Genomic DNA, 12,207 nt, shown 5'->3' with positions numbered 1-12,207 from the left:
ACAAGATCGTGGCATTTTTCGCTATCCACACAGAAGGGCTCGGTCGGGAAACATGTTAGCTTATCATTCCTGTGGTATGGGTGTGTGTCGGGAGGGGGTGATTTTACAAACAAATCTTGTACCATTAACAAAAAGCATTAAGTCATGTCAAATCAGTATAAAATATTGGTCATAAATGGTTGGAAAATCATACATTTTAGGTCATAACCAATATTTCTTACCTTTGATGAGTGCTTTTGAAACCCTCTTGGTTCCCTTTTTCCTTTTGTGTGGGGCCGATGACCTAGATGTTAGGCCCCTTTAAACAACAATCATCATCATCATCATCATCATCATCATCATCATCATCAACATCCTTTTGTGTTGTAATTCACAACCGATACATGGTTATTTATTTATTTATTTATTTATTTATTTATTTATTTAGCGTATGGCCCATACAATCAAGTTGAGTTCAGAAATAAATTATATACATATTTACATAACAAGAAAACAATGAACAAGAAAAGTCTCCCTACAACTGAATGTCAAGATCATTGATCCACTGTATTGCTTCTGGAGTTGACATCAGAAAATCCACTTTGCTGCCTGTGTATGCCCGCGTTTCACACTCTCTGACAATATGATGTATGGTTTGTCGTGCAGCTCCACAGTCACACGCAGGTATCGGCAACTTGTTACATTTAAACAACATGTCTCTGCATCTACCATGGCCTGTTCTTATTCTGTTCAGAGCAGTTGGTAGTTGTAATCCACTTGGAAGTTTGGCATTCGAGAACATACTGTGCAGGTGTATCTCCGTTGCTGTTTCCCACCGTTTTTTCCACTCTGTAGTTGGGTTGTAGCCTCTAGCAACCATGTCTAAGGCGTTACGTAAAGTTGGATGGCGTGGACGTAATCTGTTTTGGTTGATAGTTCGTAGATCTTCATGTACAGGTAGATCGGGGTTCCTTAAGATTTTATTGAATTCCTTGATGAGAGCGGTGGATCTGCGTAAGTCAGATGGCATTATTCCAGACAGAAGCGGGAGCCAATGAGTTGGTGTAGATCGAATTGTCCCAGTTATTATGCGCATAGTGGAATTCAATTCAGTATCAATGAGTCTTGTGTGATGACTGTTCATCCATACTGGAGCACAGTACTCAGCACTTGAATACACCAAGCCTAAAGCTGAATTCCGTAAAACGCTTGCCGAAGAACCCCAGGTAGTTCCACAAAGCTTATGAATGATGTTACGTGTTTTCAGTTTCTGTGCAGAGTGCAGTAGATGCTGCTTGTAGGATAGTGTTCGATCCAAGGTTACTTCAAGATATTTTGGGTTCCAGCTGTGGTGAAGTATCCTGCCACAGAAACTTACGTTCAATTTAGTACTTGCTAAGTGATTGTTTAAATGGAAACAAGACACCTCCGTTTTATTGGTGTTGGGCTTAAGTCTCCAGTTCCTGAAGTAAGTTTCCAAAATGGACAAATCCCTTGTTAACATCTCTTAAGTTCTCTCCAGTTCTTTGTGTTGTACAGCTAATGCTATATCATCAGCGTAGCAGAATTTCCGTGATGTAACTTCAGGAAGATCAGATATATATAAGCTGAACAGGAGTGGCGATAGGACTGAACCTTGAGGCAAATCATTTTTAAGCTTCCTCTCCTTGCTCACATTGTTCCCGATAATAACCTGAAGCCTCCAATCACCCATGGAGCGTGCCTGCCTCTTACCCGGAGGCCCCGGGCTCGATTCCCGGCCAGGTCAGGGATTTTATACCTGGACCTGAGGGCTGGTTCGAGGTCCACTCAGCCTACGTGATTAGAATTGAGGAGCTATCTGACGGTGAGATAGCGGCCCCGGTCTAGAAAGCCAAGAATAACGGCTGAGAGGATTCTCCGTGTTGACCACACGACCCTCGCAATCTGCAGGCCTTCGGGCTGAGCAGCGGTCGCTTGGCAGGCCAAGGCCCTTCATGGGCTGTAGTGCCATGGGGTTTGGTTTGGTTTTTCCTATCACTCAACATATTGTTAAAAAGTCTTGCTATCTTTATGCATGGTATGACCCGGAGAAGTTTATAGATCATACCTTCCCTCCACACGGTATCAAATGCAGCAGTGAGATCAACAAAAGCAACAGATGTTTTCAATTTTCTTTGGAACCTCATTTCTGTGAATGTTGTAAGTGCGAAAACTTGATCACAACAGCTGCGACCTAGTCTGAAGCCTGCCTGATCCATGGGAGTGTGCTGTAAAATGGTGCTGCTTATTCTGTTAAATATGAGTCTTTCAAACAGTTTGTAGCAACAGCTGAGGAGGGCTATGGGTTTGCCAGGTTTTAAAATCGCAATTATCTTAGCTTTTTTGAACTCCAAAGGCATGTGCCCAGTTAGTAAGATGCCTGTGAAAAATGTTGCCAGCCATTTCTTCGCATTTTGTCCCAGAGTGATCAAGAACTCGGGATGAATTCCAACGAAACCAGGAGCTTTAAATGGTTTTACATCTTACAGTGCTGTATCAATCTCGGATGCTGTGAAGGGATTTGCATATTCTAAAGACTGAGGTGCTGTTGACTTCAAGACTTGAAGTTGTCGTCTAATATATTTGGTGTGTTTCTTGTCACCTAGAACTCGAGACGTTGCAATGAAATGAGAGGCAATTTGATTTGATGTAACTTCAGCCTGTTCTCTGCATACTGGTGGGCTTCCTCCTAATTTTCTGAGAAGACTCCAAGCTAGAGCGAGTAAAATCTATCCTTTCAACTGTTTCTATCCACTTATGCCTTCGTGATGAGCCCAGACTGGACAGAAGCTCGGTTGCTATGTTAGGATCTCCACATCATTGAAAGTCTTGATATAGTGCTTAACTTTCTTCATTCCATCCAGGGATATATTCTTTTCGGTAACCTCTTGGAATGAACTTCTTAGCTGTTTCTATAACTGCACCAGAAAAACGCCTATAGTTGTTATATTTAGGAGGAATCCATAGGATGCACTTATCAAGTTCTGCTGTGAAATTGGTCCAGTCAGCTTTACGAAAATTCCAACGCGAATGCGGTGTTGATCTAATTACAGGGATTGTGTTACCAATTTCAATTAGGATGGGCTTATGTTGGCTATGTGCAAATTCACCAATCACTTTTCTCGTGATGTTTTCAGGAAAACTACTTTCATTACAGCTTACAAAACAGAGGTCTGGATTTGTATTTTTGATCCATGCAGCTGATCTAAATGTGTCCTTGTCTTTAGCATCAAAAATTAAATGGAGGTTATTTTCCTCTGCCCATTTCACGAGCATTCTACAATTTTCATCATTTTTGGAGTACTTCCAGAGTCCATGGTGACTGTTAAAATCTCCAACATAAATTACAGGATGCTTTGCAATATGTAAGACATGTTGAGACAAGGGAATGTTAGGTGGTTTATATACATTTGTTATAGCAATGCCATGCAACTGTGTGACAACTGTATGTATATTTCCATCCGTATTTTCAGAAATACGCGAGGCTTCATTTATGTTGTTACGGATGTAGCCAAGAGAACACCATGCAAGATTTAAGAACATTATATAAACCTACTACAGAGTGAAATTATACTTATTCCAGTTCCTGTTACACGTTATACTTCAGAACGTTGCACCAACCTTTTTTAGACTGATATTTTATTTGTTCCAGTCCCTGTTTCACGTTATAATTCTGCAAGTTATACCAAACCAATTTCTAGAGTGATGTTTTACATGTTAGAGTCACTGTTTTGTGGAGCTCTTAAGCACTATATTAGAAAGTTGTACCAACCTCCCTCAGAGTGATATTTTTGTTCTAGTCACTGCTACGCGGCGCTCTCAGTCAACAAAGTGCTGTGATACTCATCTGTATGGCGATAGACCGCTACATGTGCATGCTGTATCCAGCGCGATACCACAGACATTCCAGTAAGAAGGTAAGTCAATTACCATTCGTTAAAAAAGACCATTATATAAAATGTTTATCGGCAGGTAGCATTGTGAGCAACATGAATATCCTTGATTGGATGGCCATTCTTCTACCTTGGACTGTTTCTGAATTGTGTAATGTCACTTATTTAGTTTATTCATCCCAACGAAGAGCCAAGCTGTTGGGAGGAATTTCACCTTCCAGTTTCTGCGATTGTTGGATATTTAATTTAACACTTGGGTGTAAAACTGCCCACAAGGCATCGAATATTAGATATTTCCTCCCGTATACTAGTTTCAATTTTGATTTATTAGAGTCGTTGGCCATTTTTCTTTGATCCCAGTTTTCGGGTTTCTTCCAAAATTTTCATTGCTACCAGTAACGCTCGCAAGGCACACGTAGTCCCCAGTGTAATTCACCCCTGCTGACAGAACCTTCACTTCACGATCAGTGGTGTATGCTGGGATCAAGACGTGTGCTACCACTAGACTTAGGTTACACCTCTTCGATGGTTCGTTTAGTGAACGTCAAGCATTCAGCGTTTTGAGCTGCAGCCAATAGCCAACGGAGAAGATTGTCAAGGCTACTTCACAAGCTATTGTCCTGGCCTCTGCTACTGCCAATGCTCAACCCCTGATCAGTGGAGATGGTAACCTAAGGTTTAGCAAATGAAAATCCGGCTTTGTGGCTAAATGGACAGAATGCTTGCCTTTAATCCGATGGCTGCGGTTCAATTTTCCGAATCAACCCCGTCATACTGTTAATTCCCCTGGCTTGGGGAGTGGGTATTTATGACGTCTTACCCATTTATTTTGTCATCGTTAGGTCACCACCAATCTTATACAGATGCCATACCCCATTATTATTATTATTATTATTATTATTATTATTATTATTATTATTATGATTATTAAATAAAAATGTTGAATTTTACAGTGGTCGTACCCATCCTTCACTGGTTAATTAGTTTCCTCGGGAAATTGGTGGTGGTGTCCGACCCATGATCACGGATGATTCCAACCAACAAAAGAGAACACTAAACCTGAAAGGTTGCATTTCATTTTAATCTTCCAATAAAAATAAAACTATATTGCTCCTATCACAGCAGCCCTGCAGTGTCTTCCTACAAGGATGTAGAAGTATTTTTTTCTTTTGCTAGTTCCTTTACGTCGCTCCGACACAGATATGTCTTATGGCGACGATGGGACAGGAAAGGGCTAGGAGTGGGAAGGAAGCGTCCGTGGCCTTAATTAAGGTACAGCCCCAGCATTTGTCTGGTGTGAAAATTGGAAACCACGGAAAACCATTTTCAGGGCTGCCGAGAGTGGGGTTCGAACCTACTATCTCCTGAATACTGGATACTGGCCGCACTTAAGCGACTGCAGCTATCGAGGTCAGTGATGTAGAAGTAAACGGAAGTGAAATACCAGCACTCTGTTATCTACATAAATAAGTCAGAAGTATGAGGTGAGGAAGTACATCCGATGAGTAACGCATGACAGCAGTGGCGATCTGCCGGACCGAAGGCTGGCACACCTATCACCCCCCACGGTTCCACTCCTATCCGATACACAGCAGCAAGCCGCGTGCGGTGAGTCGACGGGGGAGTGTCTGGGCTGCAAAATCAGTCTCCGATGCCTTGCTCTCAGAAATACGTGCGACGTTCTTTCTCACTGCTTTCAAGTTTTTTAAACGGAACAATGCGTCAGATGCTTACATTATAATGTGCTTTAGACTTCCATCATACTCAATTGAGGTTTGGGTTTCATTGATAACCTTGGTAGCCCTCAGAATACGTCACTGTTAACGATGTTGTCCGTTTCCTAACATGTGAACAAAATGTTGAACTTTCAGAAGATGCAGCCCCATTCGAGTCAGTTAATATTTGTATGAGAATGATTTGTACAACATATTAGAAATGATGTAATTATGGATGATTCTACTTTAGGGATCGTAACGCTACAGAAACATTCCTTGGACGAGGAAGTAACGCCAAGAAGTAGTGTCGGCCGATAATCTCTATTGTTAGCTCCATAAAACAGCAGTCATCATGACCATCGTAATCATCATCATCATCATCATCATCATCATCATCATCATCATCATCATCATCAAGACGCAATGTTTACCCCTCAAGCACAACGTAGCTGTGAGCTTGCATCCGGGAGATAGTGGGTTCTAACCCCTCTATGGGCAGCCCTGTATATGTTTTCCTGTGGTTTCCCATTTTCATACCAGGAAATGCTGGGACTGTATCTTAATTACGACCACGGCCGCTTCTCTCCCACTCATAGACCTTTCCTATCCCATCGTCGCCATGAGACCTATCTGTGTCGGTGCGACGTAAAGCAAATTTAAAAAAATGATAACGAAGATTCTAAGACATTTGTAAGATTAATAAGCGGCGTGATATTATTACTTTCGATGGATATCTAATCCGATTACTGTACGCCACTTTCTTCGAGTACTGTACATTATTATCTCCGACTGTATTTTTTTTTTTTTGTTATGTGCTTTACGTCGCACCGACACAGATAGGTCTTATGGCGACGATGGGATAGGAAAGGCCTAGGAGTTGGAAGGAAGCGGCCGTGGCCTTAATTATGGTACAGCCCCAGCATTTGCCTGGTGTGAAAATGGGAAACCACGGAAAACCATCTTCAGGGCTGCCGATAGTGGGATTCGAACCTACTATCTCCCGGATGCAAGCTCACAGCCGCGCGCCTCTACGCGCACGGCCAACTCGCCCGGTCGACTGTATTTTTAGTATCATTCTTATGTGCATGATGTGCGTTTTATAATAGATGTTCCATATTTTAACAAGAGCCATAAAAGCATCACTGCTAAATGTAACGAACGCTACATTAACTTCATATGATAATGTTATTTTTGTGCGGAGCAGGAAATGTCGCTGTCATAGCTAAATATATACAAGTCTGTGAGCCGCTAAAATAGTCACGAGAGAGCATTTGATAAAAGAATGGAGTTCCATACATCAGGTTACTCAGATTTGTCAAAATATTCTGGTACACTGTAAACAGTACGGCTGTGGACAGATTCGATAATATACCTGAAAAATGCCGGAACCTGTTGTTATAATTGGTTTATCTCCAGTGTTTGGATCACTTTGTACTCTTATGTGGGTAGGGAAATGCCTTACAGCCTGTCTTTCATTCTGTGACCAGTAGTAGTGTTTGTACGGCACCAAAAATTAGAGGTGAGGTACTGGCCAACAACTGGGTCAGAAAATCGAACACCGGGCGAGTTGGCCGTGCGGTTAGGGCCGCGCAGCTGTGGGCTTGCTTCCGGGAGATAGTGGGTTCGAACACCACTGTCGGCAGCCCTGAAGAAGGTTTTCCGTGGTCTCCCATTTTAACACCAGGCATATGCTGGGGCTGTACCTTAATTAAGGCCACGGCCGCTTCTTTCCAACTCCTAGACCTTTCCTATCCCATCGTCGCTATAAGACCTATCTGTGTTAGTGCGATGTAAAGCAACAAAAAAAGAAAAAAGAAAATCGAATGATAAATTAAATAGCGAGTGAGTGGCTGCGCGGTTTGCGTCAGTAGCTGTCAGCTTACATTCGGGAGATAGTGTGTTCAAAGCCCACTGTCGGCAGCCCTGACGATGATTTTTCTGTGGTTTCTCATTTTCATACCAGGCAAATTCTGGGACTGTACCTTAATTAAGGCCACGGTCACTCACATCCTACTCCTAGGCTTTTCCTACCCCATCGTCACTATAAGACCTATCTATGTCGGTGCGACGTAAAGCGAATTGTAAAAAGAAAACTTATAAGTTAATAAATACACATACATACATTATCATTATAGACCGTCATGCCTTTCAGCGTTCAGTCTGCAATCCCCTGTGAATTTACTAAACGTCGCCACAATCCTCTATTTGCAACTAGTGCTGTGGCCTCATTTAGTTCTACACCTCTTATCTTTAAATCGTTATAAACCGAGTCTAACCATCGTCGTCTTGGTCTCCCTCTTCTTCTCTTACCCTCCATAACAGAGTCCATTATTCTCCTAGCTAACTTATCCTTCTCCATTCGCCTCACATGACCCCACTACCAAAGCCGGTTTATGCGTACAGCTTCATCCATCGAGTTCTTTGCTAACTTAGCCTTTATCTCCTAATTCCCAGTACCCTGCTGCCATTGTTCCCACCTAATACTAATAATTTTTTGTTATTGCCTCAGCTACCGTGTTGCAGACATTCTGTTTGGTGCCATATAGGCTGCCTGTGTGTCAGTTTCTACGTTTAGTTTACTCTTTGAGGTGGCAAATAAACCAGAACTCTGTTGGGTGATATACGCTGCGATTCAATAAATGTTGTCCAGTAAACATCAATTGTATCACGAGGTATCATTTTACATGCCGACATCGTATGACATAAAGTACCGAATGGACTTTTTCAACCTTAAGAAATCCGACTACTTCTTCGGAATTTCAACCAGCGACTTTGGAATCCGGAGATGGATTGATACTATAATAATAATAATAATAATAATAATAATAATAATAATAATAATAATAATAATAATAATAATAATAATAATAATAATAATAATAATAATAATAGTAATTTCGTGTGGCTATTTCTAGCCGAATGCAGCCCTTGTAAGGCAGACCCTCCGATGAGGGTGGGCGGCATTTGCCATGTGTAGGTAACTGCGTGTTATTGTGGTGGAGGATAGTGTTATGTGTGGTGTGTGAGTTGCAGGGATGTTGGGGACATCACAAACACCCAGTCCCCGGGCCACTGGAATTAACCAAAGAAGGTTAAAATCCCCGAACCGGCCGGGAATCGAACCCGGGACCCTCTGAACCGAAGGCCAGTACGCTGACCATTCAGCCAACGAGTCGGACGATTGATACTAATAGGAGAAGTCCTCTCGTTTTAATTACTGCGTTGATGGGGTGAAAGTTCTTTATGGGGGGATCACTGCAAGTACCTAGGTGTTAATATAAGGAAAGATCTTCATTGGGGTAATCACATAAACGGGACTGTAAGTAAAAGGGTACAGATCTCTGCACATGGTTATGAGGGTACTTAGGGGTTGTAGTATGGATGTAAAGGAGAGGGCGTGTGAGTCTCTGGTAAGACCACAGTGTATGATACCCTCACCAGGATTACTTGATTCGAGAACTAGAAAAATCGAAAGGAAAGCAAAGGAAGTGATTTGTTCTGGGTGATTTCGGACAAAAGAGCAGCTCTACAAAAATGTAAAATATTGCGAAGTTCGGGCTGGGAAGATCTGGGAGAACGGAGACGAGCTGCTCGGTTATTTGTTATGCTCTGGGCTGTCAATGGAGAGATGGCGTGGGATGACAATAGTTAACGAATAAGTTTGAGTGGTGTTTCTAATAATAGGTAAGTTCACAATACGGAGATAAAGTTGGAATTCAAGAGGACAAACTGGGGCAAATATTCGTTTATAGGAAGAGATTGGAGGGATTGGAACACTTTACCAAGGGAGATGTTAAATAAATTTCCAAATTATTTGCAATTATTTAAGAGAAGACTACGTAAACTACAGATAGGGAATATGACACCTGGGTGACTGCCCTGAACGCAGATCAGTGGTGACTGATTTTGATTTTGACACACAGGGAGCTACTTATAGATTATGAGTGGGGTTATGCAGCATGTTTTCCTATTTCTTCTTGTCTTCTTGACATTACTTGTACATTGGACTGCTTCTCCTGTACACACGCTCCGGGAATAAATGAAAACGTCGTATATGATCGACGGGATGAAATTTCGTTATCAGAGGATTCTTGTCGACATGATGGTAAGAAAGGAATAACATTCACAACACAACCATACACTTCAAGGGGCTCTCCAGAATTTTTTCGACTACTTCTAATACACGGAGAGGCAGCGAAAATGTACAGCACTATATAAGGGTTGTCAGACTGTCCGCAATCCATTGATAGACTCACCGGTAAGCTGCAGTACCGCGGGCGGGCGTTCAGTTTCATTGCGGCAGGGCTAAGTTATTAGCTAAGTTGACCCAACCGTGCGATTTGAATCCCACTATGGTCAGCTGGATGAAGTGGGCTTCGAGAAGAAGAGTATTTATGCTATTTGCTTTACGTCGCACCGACACAGGTAGGTCTTACGGCGACGATGGGACAGAAAAGGCCTAGGAATGGGAAGCAAGCGACCTTAATTACGGTACAACCCCAGAATTTGCCTGGTATGAAAATGGGAAACCACGGAAAACCACCTTCAGGGCTGTCGGCAGTGGGATTCGAACCCACTATCTCCCGGATGCGAGATCACAGCTGCGTGCCCCTAACCGCACGGCCAACTCGCCCGGTAGAGTATTTATGAACCTACAGTCCCGTATTATAAAGAAAATTATGGACTATTACGGGGTTAATGGTGAGACCAAGAGAGTCCAAGAAATGATTTCGTAATTCGTATCCGAGTTTTGGACTTCATTAGGCACAAAAAAACGTCTGTTGAAAAAATATAGTGATAGCTGCCATCCGTGGTTCAATATTCATTTTAAGAAATCATTTATACGTCAATAGTATCGTGTGTTGAGTACTTTTTGTTAACTTGCTTCTTAGTTCCTTTTTCTGTTTTATGTCAAAGGTTTTTCATATTCCTATAGTTTTTATTACATTGTAAATTATACAACCCCTTAAACAGTGATGATACACAATTAAGCATACATTTTTCTGGAGGCAATCCAATGATTAGGGAAGTTGTAAAATAAAAATAAAATAATTAATGTTGAATACTAATTTACCTAGACAGATCTTATCTTTCCCATAGGCAACTATTGAAAATGATGTCATCATTCTTGATACAAACGTTTCATAAAACATTCCGAAACACTATTTCCGCCTTTGAAATCAGTTGTCTGATTTCATTTCTCAAGGATTCAAGAAGACGTTCCGGTTTCTGTTTTCATGTTCCCCATTAATAAAAATCACAGACACTTACGTTTACAAACGGTTCTATCATAGGATTTTTTTCTTTAAGATGGAATGCCTCAAGTAGAAATATTCATTTTACTGTACGTCACTGTACTGATAGTTATCACAACTAACATTCACCAATAAATGCAACACTAATAACGCTGATAATATGAGCACAATAAAAATTCCACTCGTAAACTAATAAATCATTTCGTACGCTTACCGCTAACCATGCTCGTTACGCTGCCCGACCGTGCATTCTGTCCGCACCACTTGGGAACAAAGCAAGCAATTTCCCGGTCAACCTATGCGGCAGCACCGGCTAAAGTATCGGTAATTTTTGTTGTCTCTCCCTGTGCTGCTATTACTACTGCTACTACCACTACTGGCAATACGTTGTTTTATTACACTAATTATGTAATAAGTAGGGAGCGGATTTTTATGTGGTAAAAAATTGAAAAATATTTATTTTTTATGTGCTGAAAAACTTTAAAATATGTGATAAAAAATTGAAATTATTTTCCTTTAAATATCACATAACTACTCGCGCTCAAGAAATAAATAAGTATAATGTTTTGTATTAGAATATGGTGCTACCAAACGTGCTCCTTAAGGCAAAATGGTGTCTGTGTATGGAAACGTGCTGTATGGTATATTAATTTTTGATATGCCAGAGTAGATATTATGAATGTTTTTTTTTAAAGGTAATGTTTTGTTTAAATATGGCAATAGCAACCTATCATCTTTGAAAAAATAGTACCAGTTCGTACTCACCCATCACACGCTGGAATATTAGTTGCTAGAAGTAGTCTCAGAATTGCAGTGAACAACAAGGGTCATCTCCAATTTGTCCACCACAAATGCATGGCGATTATCTCTAAAGAACGCCTTATACTGCGAAAACGATCGCTCCACATCACAGGAAGTCAGACGAGCATAGTTAAAGAGAGGAATGTCACCAACAATAACGCCATCAATTTCGCCAACATGAGCACCGTCTAATACATTAGAAATTTGGCACATTGTTTGAAATCCTTTGTTTTTCCTGAACAAATTTTGATATTTGACCTTTAACAGTCCCTGTACCTGCGAAGCCGGGAGTGAATCTAATTTATTTTCAACAGCGCGCACTTCCTTCACTGTTTCGGACAACAGGTTAGTGGATTTTTCAAGTATGTCTATAGTTTTACACAAGAAGCTTAGATTGGCAGATATAAACGCCAAATCATTTTTCAAAGAGCTGTCTTTTAGTATCTCTTGAAGAATCTCAATTGACGACGCGTCGTTTTTATCTAGCACGTTCACAACGGATGCAAAAGTTTCGAAATTGTCTGCGTAGTATACCACAGCGCT

General features: G+C 41.2%; 1 protein-coding gene across 1 annotated transcript in view; it reads left to right on the top strand.

Annotated features, from left to right (window-relative positions):
• The window catches only part of LOC136869204 (trace amine-associated receptor 1), a 249,367-nt gene that overhangs the window by 20,325 nt on the left and 216,835 nt on the right, over nucleotides 1–12,207 (top strand). Inside the window, exon 3 of the mRNA XM_067144831.2 lies at nucleotides 3,801–3,917. Within this exon, the coding sequence (XP_067000932.2) occupies nucleotides 3,801–3,917 (117 nt within the window). The remainder of the gene's footprint in view (nucleotides 1–3,800; nucleotides 3,918–12,207) is intronic.

The sequence above is a fragment of the Anabrus simplex genome, chromosome 1 (assembly GCF_040414725.1).
Source record: "Anabrus simplex isolate iqAnaSimp1 chromosome 1, ASM4041472v1, whole genome shotgun sequence".
Taxonomy (NCBI): Eukaryota; Metazoa; Arthropoda; class Insecta; order Orthoptera; family Tettigoniidae; genus Anabrus; species Anabrus simplex.
This window is presented reverse-complemented; position numbering and strand designations above follow the sequence as displayed.